This window comes from Crocodylus porosus, unplaced genomic scaffold (assembly GCF_001723895.1).
Source record: "Crocodylus porosus isolate Cpor-Errol unplaced genomic scaffold, CroPor_comp1, whole genome shotgun sequence".
Taxonomy (NCBI): domain Eukaryota; kingdom Metazoa; phylum Chordata; order Crocodylia; family Crocodylidae; genus Crocodylus; species Crocodylus porosus.
This window is the reverse complement of record NW_017728947.1, coordinates 70,852,973-70,869,901: the sequence shown is the minus strand read 5'-3', so window position 1 is coordinate 70,869,901 and position 16,929 is coordinate 70,852,973. Positions and strand designations below refer to the sequence as shown.

At 43.0% G+C, this 16,929-nt stretch overlaps 1 protein-coding gene across 2 annotated transcripts in view; it reads left to right on the top strand.

Annotated features, from left to right (window-relative positions):
- Window positions 1–16,929, top strand: part of SNX6 (sorting nexin 6) — a 46,774-nt gene that overhangs the window by 24,165 nt on the left and 5,680 nt on the right. For both annotated transcript variants that reach the window (XM_019551326.1, XM_019551327.1), the window contains 6 exons: window positions 5,773–5,848; window positions 8,021–8,060; window positions 8,561–8,602; window positions 10,403–10,489; window positions 12,782–12,941; window positions 15,837–15,922. In XM_019551326.1, coding sequence (XP_019406871.1) covers window positions 5,773–5,848; window positions 8,021–8,060; window positions 8,561–8,602; window positions 10,403–10,489; window positions 12,782–12,941; window positions 15,837–15,922 — 491 coding nt within the window. The remainder of the gene's footprint in view (window positions 1–5,772; window positions 5,849–8,020; window positions 8,061–8,560; window positions 8,603–10,402; window positions 10,490–12,781; window positions 12,942–15,836; window positions 15,923–16,929) is intronic.

Sequence of the window (16,929 nt, the reverse complement as noted above, 5' to 3'; positions counted from 1 at the left end):
ACAGGGGTGCATCCTAAAGTAGCACTACTTCTCTAGGAAAGAATTGGGGAAAGGACTATCTGCATTTCTTTGCAGCTAGCTAGCTGAGAGGAGTTTAGTCTTTTGAGCATGTCCTCTGCCCTGGGAAAATGTTATACTGTTCTGTTTCCTCAGATGTCAGATAGACACAAATATCTTTTTATAATCAAACATCAACATGAAGATTTCGTGGACTTCTGAGACTTCACATCTGTGGGAACTTTATTGCTGAAGGACAGCATATTGGTCAAGGCTTGAGGGTGTTGTTATTTCTGACTTGAGTTATCCAGATTCTGTTCTTGTATATCCTGTGACAGAGATCAGAACTTCAAATCCTTCATCTCGGTATCCCAGATCTCTTGTTTCAATCAGAGTGAGATTCTTCACCCAAACTTCTTAAGTCCTTTTTAATCTCTGTGCTAAATCTCTGGATTGTTGGGAACTCTGTGTTGCATATTTTGTAGAAGTCCAACTGTATGATTTTACTACTTAATAAAATGGGAGAACTTATCTTGAGCAGCTTGGAATGGAAGTAATCTTCATCACTTGTGGTTTTGGGCTTTCTGCTATAGCTTCATCCAGCAGTATGGCCTTCTGTCCTCTAATGCATAAGGTGTCTGTTCTGCTTATCTGCCAGTAATCAGGGCTTGCTCCATAAACCTTCTGTTTGAGCCTCCTTGTAACAAAATCAGAGAGTGGTATTTGAAAAGCTCACTGGGGCCCTGGTTCTGATTCTGAGACATTCATTATCTGAAGATTACATTCTTCAGTTATCAGTACTAGGGGTTAGTGAGAGCCATGTTGTTCTGATCTGTCACAGAGATGAGCCCTGTGTCCCCAAACTCCTGTCTCTATCTTCCATTTTAATCAAAATCCCTAGCTTTCTTGTATTCTATTCATTTTTGTGCTGTCTCTAAAGCATGGCATCAATTTTTTGTATCGGGTCCTTGAGTACCTGATTAAGACTTGTGTAAGACCTGATATACAGTATGCCTGAAACAAGGTCTGTGCTACAGAATCCTTCCTTCATACTGTAATGAAGCACTATTAGAACAAAAATGGGTATTAATTTTCCTGTATTCTTGAGATTAAATGAGTCAGTTTTTTAACTTTATTTCTCAAAGGCTATAATGCAAAGGTCCAAGCTTATTGTCTGTAACCTTATCACTAGAGTAGCTATACTTCTCTTCCTTGGTATAAATTCATCTGTAAGATTCATAGTATAAAGTGAACAAAATAGCTATGTAAATATTGTATTTTTTATTAGTGTATACCTACACTTTTAGCGTCTAATGAAGTAGGTTGTTGCTTGTGAAAGCTTATGCCTCACTGAACCATTTAGTCTCTAAGGTGCAACCCTGCTCTACTTTCTGCCTGTACCCACAGTGATATGGCCTCTAGTTTTGCATATGGCAAGCTCAGGTGACAACCAGGAAAGTGGTGATGTGTTCAGTGACTGACTGATCCCATAAGCCTGTGTCAGTTGGTGCTTGATGATCACTACTCTACACTGAGCTAGCCTACCTGTGGCTTGAAAAACTAGAGCATTGCAGCTATTTAAGACAAACTGTAGGCAGCTGCTTGATTGATTGCTTTTATTGGGGCCTTTTATAACCAGGGATCCTGGTTTTCCCTGATAAATACCAAATTCTCTGCTAAAAAAATCACAAATTCTCTCATAAAACCCCCAAAATCTAGTAAACCCCCCAACACCCGCTGGCCCTGCTTCTGCCTCTCGCTCCCTGTCCCCACAGCCTTGCTGCTGCCCATCACCCTCCACCCACAGCCCTTGCTCCCCCAGCCCTGCTGGAGGGGTCCCATAGCTGCCAGGGGTGTGGACCTGGGTCTGCAGCCCCATGCCCCTGCTGTCCCCTGCTGCCTGCTGTGGGCTCAGGTGGGGTGGCTCCGTGCTGCTGTGTGCACTCCTGGGGGACCTGCACCCCCCAGATATGTACATGGGGCAGGTGCAGGCTGTGGGCTCAAGCTCCTGTCCTGCTTCCCTCCCCTGGGCCTCTGCAGCCCACTGGGCATGATCCGGCACAGCTGAGGACAGTGGGGCTGTGCAGGGATCTCCTCGCTGCTGTAAAGCCATCCCCCCGCTGCTCTGACGACATGCCCCCTGCACCTGCCGCTGCTTTAAGAGGCACAGTCCTGTGCTGCTGCTCTCACTGCAGCCCCATGTGAAGGAGGGCCACCCATGGCCACATCCTGCTCCCTGCTGGGGCCCTGCAGCCGTGCATTGTGGCCCCAGGCCCCAAGCCCCACCCAGCTGGGCAGCAGTCCCAGTCCTGCCCAGCTCCCTCCCTACAGGGCCTCAATCCCCATCTCCCCCACTTACTTGCTGGAAATGCTCTACTTTGCAGGCTACCCAGGGCCATATGCATGAACATGCATATAGAGCCCCCTGTCCCACTGTCCTTACTCCCACCCACCTTCAGCTCCCTGCAGGCTGGAACTCTGCCAGGTGGCAGGGAGCTCACTACAAAATGGCAAAATCCCAAGGTTTCTCTTGTTAAACAAGAAATCTGTGTTTGCCTCTGGTAAAAGGTAAAATCCACGATTTACTCTGTTTTTCCATGGGGAGTGGAAAACCCAGATCCCTGTTCATAACAATGTAACCAGCCTTAATTGGATGCTAACAGGGAGGTACAGCTGAGCTATTTCGGAGATAAAAGGTATGTTTAATTCCTCATAAGTGAGGCATTTAATTTAAAAATCAATAGCATGTGGCAAACTAACGCCATTTACATGATGTGAATACCTGTCCACATTAGGCAGTGACTTCTCAAGTGGCTTGCATTCAACCTTGATGTCCAGCCTTTCTCTACAAAAATGATTTTTAAAATCAGGTCTGGTACTTGCAAGAAAAGAGCTTTACTGGCATTCATGTGCATTAATAATGTACAGTAGAACTATCTTTAACACACCAGCTTAATTGGTTTAATGTTGAACCACAGCAACAATAGTTTTTACTTTTATTACTGTATTTACTTGATTGTAAGATAAGGTTCCACCCCATTCAACATGGGGAAAATCAAGCCTGGTCTTATAATCGCATACAACTTAACTGAAACCAGAAAATGCACAGAATGCTAGAGCTTTCTTCAATGTGCAGGGTCACTTGAAACTATTTCCTGCCTATGCCAAGTTGCTTTGGTACCTTCTGGCTGGAAACCCCACACAGCTCAAAATGACCCAGCAGTATTCCCATAGTGTGTGAGGTTTCTGGTCAGCATGTGCTAAGTTGCTCTGAGCTGCTGCCCCAGCGATGTGTGCTGGTGCAACTCATCACATGCTGACAGCTTGGGTGGGTCCCTTTGTGTGCTGGGTTGCTCCAGCACTAGCTGCTTGAGCTCTCAGAACTCAGTGTGTGACAAGGGACTCAGCATGAGCATGCCAGTGAAGGATCTAGCACAGAGTGAGGTTCCAGTCAGTGGTGCCAAGGGAACCAGCATACAACGAGGCACCCAATAACAGTGAGGCAAGTGACAGCAAGGTACCCAGTAGAGGGGCAGGTGGCAAGGGAGCACTTGGCAGAGTAGCAGGGAAAGTAGCAGATTATAGGGCCTGAGATCACCACTGAGTGGTCAAAATTTAAAAACAGAAACCCATAGTAAACCCTGAGTGGCAGCAGGGAAACCCTCATGACAGACCATGTAGAAATGAAAGGAAGTAGCAATATAAATGTGAAGATAGCAAAAGAAATGAGGCACAGCTATGGTGCAGACTTTAAAATGGAGGTTATAAGGCAACAAATAATTGAGGCAGGAAGGAAGTATAACGTTACTGAATCAAATGTGTGTCAATGGAGACAATGAAAAGGAAAATGCAAGAATGCTAAGTCTACAGGGAGAACATTTGGGAGTCCAAAACAAGGTCGCTTTCCTGAAATTGATAAGCAAGTGCTCAAGTATGTTCAGGAATAAAGAAAGGAGGGAATGCCAATCATCCATGAAGCACTTTGACTCAAGGCATTGGAAATAGCAAAGAAATTGAACATTCCTCTTCAAAAATTCAAAACAAATAGTGGGTGGCATATCTGAATGATGTGACAGTGGCTTAGCCCTGAGATGAAGAACATCATTTGCATAAAAGCTAACATCAGACTTCAGCATACAACTTGTTTGATTCCAGCAGTATTTTATTGGGCTATGGAAAACTTGTGATTACCTGCTGGGCAAGATGGGTAATCCTGATGAGACCTACTCTAGTCTATTTTGATATGCTGAGTAATGTCACTATCTGTGAGAGAGGTAAAAAATCCATAATTCTGAGAAACGTAAGAAATGAAAAATCACAGATTACACTGATCTTAGTAGTATTGGCAGATCGGAGAAAATTGCAATTCAATGTGATTTTGAAATGTAAAACTCTGCCAAAATAGAAGTTGCCAGCAGGAATAGTGGTTAGATGCCAGGAACAAGGATGGATGTTAAGTGAACTGATGAATGACTGATTAGATGTTGTGTGGAAATGGAGACCTGGGGCACTGCTAAAGAGAAGAGGAATGTTAGTGTCAGAGAGCATTTAACACTTGATGGGAAAGCAAAAAGTCAATGAATTATGATCTTGTAGTCATGACATCTCAACTATACGGGTATTGGATGTCATGGTGAATAAGCCCTTTAAGGACCATTTACAATGTTAATACTCAGACTGGCTCTTGGCAGGGAACCATGTACTTACACCTGGTGGAAAGATATTAAGAAGCCAACCATAGCACTGCTTTGCCAAAGGATTCCAACTTATTGGGGGAAGATATCTTCAGAATCTATTATTAAAGACTTCAAGAAGTGCTGTATATCCAATGCCATGGATGGAACTGAAGATGATGTTTTGTGGGAAGATGAGTGAAGTGTGAGAGTGAGGATGCACGCGAAAGTGACCCAGTCCTAATTTGCCAGATCTAAGAAGGCAGTAGCACTCACCAAGTTCTGAACTAAACCTAATGTAAATTAAGCATGAAGTCATGTTTGAATTTAATTGAAGCTAATGTTGAATGTATGAATGTAGAAGGTTGAATAATTGGTATTGCTATAGTTTTTGTAGTAGGTCTGTTTATAAAAATAATACCAAATTAAATTTTTTCCTTGTGTAGAATCTAATTATTAGGGGTTCATCTTAAATTCAGGTTTGTCTTCAAGTTGAGTAAATATGGTAATTAAAATAAATGTTTTATCTGTAAACCAGCAATTCTGCCAGATAAAGGTTTTTTGAAAGAGTTAAGCCAACAAAGCTTATTAATACCTAACAAAGTACCACATACAGGCAGTAAGTTGTACCCAAATTCACAGCTTCTGTTCAAATTGGTGAATTTAATACATTTAGGGATTTATTTTTCAATGCTCTGACAGTGATATTTTCAAATGGATTTATTTTGGAGTACAGTCTCCAATATAGAACAGTTGACTTCATAGGACACTGCCTCATATGAAAGATAAGACTCATCTTTTGCAACATTACACCTTTGAGATGTTACTCAATAAAAACTGTATTAATACTTAATGACTTCATGATCAGAAGGACAGGCCCATTGTGATCCTCCAGTCACCTTCCTGACCTGCATATGACATGGCCAAATTTCACTTAGTAATTTTTGCAGCAAGCTTATAACTATTATTTGAGTTTGGGGAGACATTTCTTTAAAATCAGGTACTTTTCAAAAAGAGAACTGCATGCTCTTTAGAATTTTTTTTAGAAGGAAAGAATGAAATGTTGAATGTAAGCCTTTTCTTTTTTTTTTTTTCTTTCTAGATGTTGCGGATGATTATAATAGAATTGGTTCTTCATTATACACGTTAGGAACGCAAGACTCCACAGAAATATGCAGGTAAGATTCTGTTAATTGTGATAAATTACAGGACAAATTGCTACACAATTGTGTGTAGCACAAGTGTGTCAGTTGTGACCTGCCTGTGTCCATTGCACTTTGATTAAAAAAATGAATGGCTGTATTACTCTTTTATATCCAAAATAGTAGTTTCTTTCTCATCCTTGTCCATGTTTCATTTTTGTATTGTGAAAGTCTTTTAATATCACAAGAAGTTATAAAAAAAAAAAAACTGTTTCTTGGAATATTTAGGATTATATAAATAATAATTTTAAAAAAATGATTAATAAATGAGAAAACGGAGCAGTCCTCCTAAAACAGGAAGAGACTCTGAAAGTGAAAACATGATTTTAAAATATACAGCTGCTTTTGTACTTATTTGCAAAATCATGAATATGTACAAACAAGTATGGATACATCTGGTGTGGAAACATTTGTGAATACTAGCTGCATGGAGATCATGAAAGATGATCTCTTAAGGCCTGGCTACTTCACTACTGGCCATGCCTTCTGTGGATTTCATTCCTTACTACGGGGATGTGCAACCTCTGCTTGTACTGTACATACTGTGCAAGCCATCCCTGCACCATGGGTGTGTGGGTACCCCTCCTACAGTCCCAGCACCCCCATGCCCTGCATGTTGCACCACATGGGTCCCTCTTGCTGTGCTACACAGCAGGTGCCCTGCTGTACTTTGTCAGTACTGCATTGTGCAGGGCCCCACGCCACGTAGCTGTGGGCTCCCTCAGCCCTGTCACCAGGGGTGGGGTTAGGCATCAAAAGCTGGAAGAGGCAGGGGGAGCCCAGAAGCCCAGGCAGCAGAAGCTACGTGGAGCAATGTGGTGTGCAGCAACCAGATCAGGAGCTTGGGGGCTGCATGTTAACCCATGGGGGGCCTCATGAGGCTTACTGGCCACCAGTTGGGCAGCCCTGTTCTGTTAAGAATTGAAAACAATATATGTGTACCTGTAGAGACTTCTGCCCTTTCAAGGTTTTAGTACCATAGTCCGATGTATTGAGCAGTGTAGTGGTACTTTGGCCTAATTGAGTATGTGGCAAACTTAAGCAATTAAAAAATGTTAGGGAAACATTTTGAAAATAGCAGCGTAACTGGACAGATAGGACTTGAATGTTACTGCAGGGAGGCGGATCTCTACAGAAAAGTTAACACTGGTGTATTTGTCAGGTCACATCAGTTCTGGTAATGCAGCACACCACTAATTGTGGTGATAGGTCTCCTTTGCTTTGTACCAAATGTTGACTTTTTTGATCAGTCTGTTTAAACTCCAAATTGCAGCTGGCAAATTGTTTCATTTATGACTTGAGGCAGTCTAGGTTCCTGGCTAAATCCACTGAGAAGCTTTCCTTCTTTACGTTGTCATATCCAATGAGGATGTACTGTGTTTTGCAGAGAATTTTGTACAACAGTTCAGGTTTTTATACAAAGCAAAGGCAGTCCTTGAGCAAGTGTTCCCATGTTTCTTTTTTCTTTAAAGAAATAGCAAACCATAGTACCATAGTATCTAATGAAGTAGGCTGTTGCCTGTGAAAGCTTATGCCTCTCTGACAAGGTTTTTTGGGTGAATCTGATACATTTTATTAGGCCAGCTTAAATAGTTGGAAAATTTTTGTTGCATGCTTTTGGGTTTAAAAACCCTTCATCAGGCTGAGGAAGTCTCTGCAGTTGTTGTGTGCTCTTCCTGGATGGAATGAATAGTAAAGCCAGAGGTTGGGCTGGGTTTTTTTAAGCCTGAAAGCTTGCTAAAATTTTTTTACAGCTATTTAAGTTGGTCCAATAAAAGATACCAGATTCACCCAAATAACCTTGTCTGCCTATGACCTTAGACCAGCACAGCTACAACCTATACCCCATGCCTCTCTGAACTGTTTAGTCTTTAAGGTGCTAACCCTGATTTGCTTTCCTGTTGTCTTAGTTAACTGTGAATTCTTACATATAACATTTGAGCAAAAAATGCAGTTTCAGATGTATCACAAGTTGAAATCAGTCACTTCAGTCTTCCAGGATTCCTTAAATCATAATCAGTTGCTGAGTTGGCACTTCACTCAGCATAGGTCCTATTCCTTTGATTTCTAAAGGAGAAATGTGGAAGTGCATCATTAGACTTGCATTGTAATGAAAACTTTTAATTGATCATGCATTTCCTTCCCTAGATTTTTTCTGAAGGTATCCGAGTTATTTGACAAAACAAGGGTACGTATTATGAAATCAGTTCTTACGTGAAAAGTACTGTTTAATTGTTCATCCTGGTGTACGCCATGATTTTGTACAGCTGAAAAATACTGTGGTTATCAGTCAGTATCATGGGGTTAATGGTTCTTTGATCAGCTTTTGGAGGGTGTTTTATGCCAAGTATTTGTCATGGATGATTGTAAAGAGGAAAAGAAGTACAATTAAAATCCTAATGAACTACATTATTTTTTTAACACACAAATGTTTAATCTTTGAAACCAGTATTTGCAACGATTTTCTAGGCTGTATGTGAAACGGTATAGTTACCTCTTTTTGGATTTTGGAGGAATAGTTTATTTTACTGGGTAAAAATATTAAGAAGGCTTTATTATAAAGCTGCTTGGTTAATGATATCTGATAGAATAGAAACTTTCTCTTTAAACAGGGCTTTCTTTAAGCCCCAACCCCACAAACTATCCCATGTAGGCAGGCTTTTGCACCCATATGAAATCTCTTTGCAGGATCCAAGCTTTTCTCTGGAGTCAAGATCACTTCTTGGGGAAGTGAGTCACAATAATGTTGCTGCTTACTAATTTCTCTGGACTTTCCAGAGTCTTGTCTACTCTGCCTTGTTTATTTGCTTTGTCTGAGTTGTATCTTATAGCTCTGAGCACTCTTGGAACAAATGTAAAGAAAAAATTATACTTTTTAAGATATCTAAAGTAACTGCTATGTGCACAGCAAAATGATTGCATGTGAATATTTAAGAAAATTAAATGAGCAAGAATAGTTAACATTCTGGCCCAAAATACGAGTTTCTCATTTGAAAGAATTAGATAAGAAACTTCCATCCTCTCAGGTTTAAATTTAACAATAAACTAGCAGAAATTTGTGTTGTCTTCATATCTTAAAAGGATGATTTGTATTTAAAACTGTGTTACAGGAAGATAGTGATCTTACAGGGTAGATTTGGAGGCAGTTGTGACCTAGAACATAATCTAGTAGTTTGAAGGAAATGTATGCTAATAGGACCCTGAAAATAACTACATACTATAAATGAGAATGCTTTCAAAACCTATTGGTTTAGCCAGAGAATAATAAAACATTCTAGAAGCAGGAGTGTTTTCAAGTGGATGTAGTACTATGTTCTGTTACCTGCATCTGGCTGTAATAGTACACTAGGGACCCATTTTATTCAGGACATGCATTGACTTGATTTACAGCTTTCTCATAAGTTAGTTTTGCAAGCAGACCTTTTGAACACAGACACAGATGTAGTCAAAGGTGGATGAGTCACTGAAGTAATATTTAGTGCTAAAGATTTACCAATTTGACCTTTCCAGACCATTCATAATGGAATTGGTATTTTTTGGGAATGTCTGGACTTAAAATAACTGGAATGGAGTTTAGGATGAAATGTTTATACTCTTGTTGAGATCAACAATGTCAGTATTTTCCTTTTTGAGGCCTTTTGTCAGGGGTTCTCAACCTCTCGCCTGTGGGCCAGGTGCAGCCCATGGAGCCTTGTTATCTGGCCTATGGGCCTCCTGGGTTGGGAAAATTTTGATGGTGGGGGAACAGTGGCCATTAATACAGCCAACCCTTCCCCCTGCTTGTTTCCCCCTCCCCTCACCAAATTCCTAAACTCCAAGCCCTGCATGGGCAGTCTGAGCTGTGCTGCGCCCCCTTTTTCCAGCAAGGCTAGGCCATGACCCCACCCCTCCATATTTGGATTGGGGCTGGGTTCAGCCAGGCCATGCCCCCTTCTTCTCCCTGTGGGGCTGGGTTGGGGCCAGTCCATGCCTCCTTCCTGTGCCAGCTGTAGGGTCAGGTTGAGCTGGGCCATGTCCCCTTTCCTCCTCAGAGGACTGAGTTAGGGATGGTTCATGTTCCCATCAATCACCTTCCCCCACTCCCTCCATGGGTCATGGCTGGGGCTGGGCTGCCCCCATCCCCACTCTAAATGGCCTGGCAGTGCCCACTGCACCCTTTCTGGGTGCTAGATCAAGACCACCTGCCGAATGTGGCCCATGGGGGGAAAAGGTTGAGCACCACTGTACTTGAATGAATTTGACAATTTTCCACCTTTTGTTCTAGTATCCTTGAAATTGGGAACACTAAAAAAAACAGGCTTTTAATAAAATACAGCATAGTTACTTGGTGTTAGCTTTTTTTAAATACAGATGACTACTGAATCATGCCACACATGGAACATTTGTTTTATTTTTTTAAATGTCAGTGTCTGGCAGGTACTGTTTATTTTACTACTTTGAGAATAGTTTGTTGTACTAATATCAAAGAAATGAAGAAAAGTGGAAGTCCAGTTATACTGTCACATTCCTTTATTTTATTTTTCTCAACAGAAAATAGAGGCCCGGGTTTCTGCTGATGAAGATCTTAAACTTTCTGATCTTCTGAAATACTACTTAAGGGAATCTCAAGCTGCTAAGGTGAATTTGCTGTGCCTCGTTTTTAGTGAAGTAGTGCATTTTATGAAACAGCAGAGATACCGAAAGCAATGTAAACTGATACTCATCCAGTGAATAAGCCAGAATTTCCCATCTTGATTTCCCTCCCCAAAAGCGTCACATTAGAACTTTGATTTTGAGAAGTAATAGTAGCAGGATTTCATAGCAGTGTTTGTTATAGTATTTGTTCCATAGGGCATTATTTCATTAGTGGAGTTGGAAGTAATGGAGGAATGACTTGGGTAAACAACAGACTACAGGCAGTCCTCGACTTTACAACATTCGAATTATGACGAATGCCACTTAGGATGTTTATAAATTGACACCCTGTTTCAACTTTTTGACATCAGTTTCAATTTTACAATGCTTGATCTGGCACCATGTCACGTCAGTAAACAAGTTTGCTGTGTTGCCCATTTCCCTGCACCGCCCATCTTCCTGACACAGGGTGCTCAGTTGTTGTTCCAACTCCATTTTTACGTGAATCTTTGTGTTTCCAAACTTTTTCTTAAAATGTAGTCTGTCTTTGTCCATAATAATGGCAGAAAAGTGTAAATCTGGTGCAAGTGATGTTTCTAAGAAACGTGGAACAATTACTATGGAAATAAAAATGGAAATAATTAAGAGGTCCAGAAAAAGTGAGATGCCAACTGAAATTGGTAGAGCTTTGGATATCCCCTGAACAACTATTGTGGGGGATATCCAAAGACAAGGTAAGAACTGAAGAACATGTTAAGGGCTTGTCTCCTATACAATCAACTATGATAGCTAAACAACGTGTTGGACTTATTGTTCAGGTTGATAAACTGTTAATCATTTGGCTGGAGGATCAAAATCAATGCCATGCTCCTGTGAATTTAGGCATAATTCAGAAAAAGGCTAGGAGTCTTTGTGATTATCTAAAGAAATAACCGGGGGAGAGTTCTAATGCTGAGCCTTTTAATGCAAGTAGTGGGTGGTTTATACATTTTAAAGCCAGGGGCAATTTGCATAACATCAATGTCTCAGGTGAAACTACCAGTGCTGATGAGGAGGCAGCTTGTGGTTTTACTAAGATATTGGCTGCAGTCATTGAAGAGGGTGGCTATTGTGGTCGGCAAGGTTAATGAAACTGGGCTGTTTTGGAAGATGTACCCTCTGGTTAAGAGACTCCTTGTAAAGTCTTGACAACAAAAGTGTTGGCTGAGGCATTTCAATATTTGGAAGCTGCCAAGTCCCTGTTTGAGGAACATGACCCCAGTGTTGAACACACTGCATCAGTGAATAGGAGCATATCCAAGATGTATAGTTGCTACAGAGAAACTTACAAGCAAAAGAAGAGAACATCTGTCCAAACTTCCTTGGGCACTTTCTTTAAGAAAGCAGACAAGACTCCAGAAAAACCTGCAGCCAGGACTCCTGAGAAGACTCCAGTCAAGAACCCCTCAAAAAGTCCAGCAGTCATCTCAAAGAAGTCCTTCCAAATCAATTTGATTGTTATTTACAATGGAAATACATTAATGTAGCTATATTACTCATCTGTAACTGATAATTCTGGGTTATTTTTTAGTGAAAATAGTGTACTGGGCCTTGGTTCAGGAACTAATCCCCCATATATAACGTTGTTCCTATGGGAAAATCGGTTCCGAATTACGACGTTACCATGTTTAGACTTAAGACATGGTTTTCAGGAACCAATTGTGTCGTAAGTCTGGAGGACCACCTGTACTTTAAATGTCCTAACTTAAAAAATAAATGGCTTATTTCAAGCAGTTTAAAACCATGGATACAATTTTTAAATTAAATTTATTGTAGGCAAATTTAGTACCAAAATGCTTGGTGACGGCAAACGGTAATGTCATGAGGAAATGGTGTACAAGCAACGGTTACTTACATAAAACAGTTGTAATGGTGATTATGTCAACCATATTAAAAATGCAAGTAAATAGTGTTTCTCAGGCCATGCGTGTTTTCAGATTCATAACTTAAAATGGTAATTTGCTACTGACCTGCTGGGAGGGTGTAGAACTCCCCATGTTGATCCATTTCTGGGTTTTTTTTTTAAACAATACTCGAACTGTGGTGTTGGCTACTGTTAGGATACTAAACTATATGGAACCAGTGATCTGTCCAGTATGGCAATTCTTATAAATTGCAAAAACAAAATAGCTATGTTGAGATTTATGAAAATAAGAATAATCTCAAGGAAGAATAAAATGAATCTGAGATGACAGTATATAAATATCCAAGTATAGGTATTTGTAGAAATGTATATCTTTTACTCTGTTTTTGCAGGATCTCCTATATAGAAGATCTAGGTCCCTAGTAGACTATGAAAATGCTAACAAGGCATTGGATAAAGCAAGAGCAAAGAACAAAGATGTGTTGCAAGCTGAAACCACCCAGCAACTCTGCTGTCAGAAATTCGAAAAAATATCTGAATCGGCAAAGCAAGGTATTTGAACAATCACATGCTATCTTTGTCTCTGGTTACTTGAATGGCCCTAACTTGTTGAACATTATCTGTAAACTGTTTTTTGCTTTCTTCTGAACAGGCCCTTGTTGATGTATAATACATATTTATTTGTGACTTCTTATCTTGGGTCATTCAGATTTCCTTCAGGATTAGTGGAGCCTCCTGATTCCAATATTATAACTAAGTGGCTGGATTTTCTGAAAGCAAAGATGCAAATTAGTCATTTCTTGTTTTGGTATATATGAGGGCTGTCCAACTTTCAAATACTATGCCATTTAAGTGGTACACTACAGAGCTGTGTGGCACACCATGCTGTCTCCCATGCACTGCTACATGTGGCCTCTTTTGGTGTGCCCCACCCCTCTACTGCACTGTGCTCATGCACTGTGCGCGTCATCCCGTGGTCTTGTGAATTTCCTGTTCAGCTCCTGTGGCTGCTCTCTGCTGCCCCATTCCTTTGGGAGCAAACCAGAAGTTAAAAGGGTTGGGGGCAGCCCATAGGCAGAGGGAGAAAAACTTATCTGGGGGGACTGAGCGCATGCATACATGTGCACCCCGACCAGCAGGTTAAGTGTGTGGGGGAAGTGCCATGGGGGAGCAGATTGAAACCCCTGCTGTTAGGGAGGGAGTGGGGTAGGGGCAGGGGTGAATGGGGCCCCAGCCAGGCCAGGTGGTGGGAAAGTTGGAGCCTGGGCGGCTTGTCGAGGGGTGCCGGGGGCCCAGGGGCACATGCCCCCTGATCTGTGTGGGGCAGAGACAGCTGCCATTGCGTGCTGGGGCTCTGGGCCTTGCTGCCAGTGCAGCTGCCTTGGGAGAGGCATGATGCCACGTGTGTCCTGCTGCCACTGGTCTGCATGCACCACACCCCCTGACCGCCTGGCAGCAGGATGCACTTGGCATTGTGCAGCTCCCAAGGCAGCTGCACGAGCAGCAGGGCCCAGAGCACCAGCATGCAGCAGCAGCTGCCTCCACCCTGTGCACAGATCAGGAAGCACATGCCCCACCCCCAGGCCTCTGCCAGAGTGCATACAGTGGCAGGAGCACCCCTGCACCCTTGGATGAACCGCCCAGGCTTCGATTATCCCACCACGTGGCCCAGCTGCCCCATTCACCCCAGCCCCTGCTTCTGCCCCACTCCTTCCCTCAGTGTGGGGGGCCTTGATGTGCCCCTTCCCCTTCAGAGAATAGACAGACTGATACTTGCCTGCTGTGCTGGGTAGCCAGTCATACACATGCTGGGCTGCAATCCTGGTTGTGTGTGCGCCCCTCCCCACTCCTGCTGCAGCCACCTGAAACCTGTGTCTGGGCTGCCCCATAGCCCTATGCACTGCTCCACGTTTGGGGAGCTGAGCCCTGTTAGCCCCGGCCTTCCATTGCCTATGGGGGAGCCTGGAGACTCCCAGAAGGGCAGCAGCAGTTAGAGTGGTGGGGGCAGCAGCCTCCAGACTAGGAGTCTGGGGGATGCAGCTTAACTCCCTTCAGGGGCTGCACATGTCTCTTGGGCTGTTAACTGGTCAGCTCTGGACAATAGCATAACGGACTCCAAACAGTAACACCAAACCCAAGCTCAGGTTCAATTGAAGTGCCCCATACAAGCCCATCTGTCCTCTGTCTGGGACAGCAGCACCTTTTTGCAGGTGGCTCTGGGTCAAGTTAGATGAAACAATGAAGGGAGGTTTTGTTGGAGTTTGGTCCAAACTGGAGCAACTTTGGGGGATGGAAGGAGCTCCTCCAAAGAAGAGGGTCTATTCAGTGTGGAGATCTGTCCTGGGAGTCTGTTCCCCTTCACAGTTAGGATGGGTCTAGAAAAGTGGTTTTCTCTCCCAATATTTGCATCCCTTATCCTAACTTTTTGTCCCTGGTCAGCACCTTAGATACCTGGCAACACCAGTAGCTAGATTTCTTTGGCTTTGTACATTTGCCAAAGTTGATTCTTTGCAGAAAATGGTGGATGAGAGCTCCTGAAAGTATTCAAGCAAGTTCTGTCTTTTGAAGTCTCACCTGTTCTTACTGCCTTTGATCCCATGTCTGCCAAGAGATTCTTCATATTTGGAGTCTCTAGACAGAAAGTAGTGGGGATGGGAGATGGAATTCACTCTTTAAATATTTAGGGCATTTTTACATGTATTCCTGATGTGGCACCAGGCGCTTTTAATTAGTGAGCTGTGCTAATTAATAGTGCCCGCTTGTCGTGTATCAGTGGTGTAGCATGTACCCATGCTAAGACAGTGGTGGCAGGGCACCTTGAATTAAAGCACATTGAACACGTTTTATTTCAAGGCTTACCGCCACCATTTTCTCAGCATGGAGACACGCTGCAGCACTGATACACAACGTGCAAGGCTGCCAGAGCGTGTCAATTTATGTGTTCCAGCAGACATAATTAATCAAGTCAGCTCTGATGTGCTGAATTTCCAGCAAGTTGGAGCAGGCTCCCTGCATATGTGTAAGTACCCTTAGTGCCCAAACTACTGCTTCTCTTTGAAAAAGCTTTGCATATATGAAAGCTGTTGTTAGGAGAAGATGGCCCAGTTGCACTTTAAGGCTTTGTCTAAAGTCTAGTTAGCAGACAGACTAATTGGCCCAGACATTCTGCCGTGCAGTGAGCCTACCCAGAGTGCTGCACAGATGCAGCTAGATGCTAGCTAGTTCAGGATGCAGCCTGCTGTGAACAGTACAGCGTGCGCTACTGCCAGTGCAGTAAGTTTACCTTGTAGACATGACCTAAAGTGTCTCTTTATTTTAACAGTGCAGCAGTAGCTCTGTGCCCAAGGTTGTGGGATCAGATTTAAGCTTGATATTTATGTCTTAAGTAGAATGTAAATAACATCATTGCATTTAATTTAATGGGATTCAAACTTGTTTTTTCTACAGAACTTATAGACTTTAAAACAAGAAGAGTTGCAGCATTCAGGAAAAATCTGGTGGAACTGGCAGAACTGGAACTGAAGCATGCTAAGGTAACTGGAATCTATTTTTGCTTCCATTTCAGACAGTTGTTGTTTCATAGAATCATAGAAGTAGGGTTGGAAGGGACCTTGTAGATCTTCAAGTCCAACCCCCTGCTTGAGCAGGAGAAAAACTGGCCTCAAATGACTTCAGCCAGGTAGGCATCAAGCCTCTTCTTAAAGACCCCCAGGGTAGGAGCCAGCACCGCTTCCCTTGGAAGTTGGTTCCAGATCCTAGCCACCCTAACTGCGAAGTAGTTCTTATGGATGTCTAATCTAAACCTCCTCTCCAACAACTTGTGGCTGTTATTGTTTGTTATGCCAGGGGGCGCAAGGGGAAACAAGGTCTCTCCCAAACCCTTCTGGTCCCCCCTAGTGAGTTTATAGATGGCCACCAGGTCCGCCCTCAGTGTCCTCTTGTGAAGGCTGAACAGGTTCGGGTCTTGCAGTCTCTCATTTTAGGGTCTGCTCTGTTGTCCCCAGATCATGTGGGTGGCCTTCCTCTGGACCCTCTCAATGTTGTCCGCATCCCTCCTGAAGTGGGGCGCAGAGAACTGGACACAGTACTCCAGCTGTGGCCTGACCAGTGTTGCGTAGAGAGGGAAGATCACTTCCTTGGCTCTACTTGAGATGCACCTGTGGATGCACGACAAGGTCCGGGTTAGCCCTGCCAACCGTGACCTCAATTGTCGGCCCATGGTCATCTTGGAGTCAGTAATGACTCCAAGATCCCTTTCTGCCTCCGTGCTCTCAAGAAGGGAGTTCGCCATCTTATAAGTGTGCTGCTGGTTACTACTGCCCAAGTGCAGCACCCTGCACTTGTCTGTATTGAAACACATCCTGTTTTTGTTAGCCCACCCCTGTAACCTATCCAGGTCTTGCTGCAGTCTTTCCCTCCCTACTAGTGTGCACACCTCACCCCAAATTTTGGTATAATCAGTGAATTTAAACAGGTTGCTTTTTACCCCGTTGTCCAAATCGCTGATAAAAGAGATTTGAATAGCACAGGCCCAAGGACC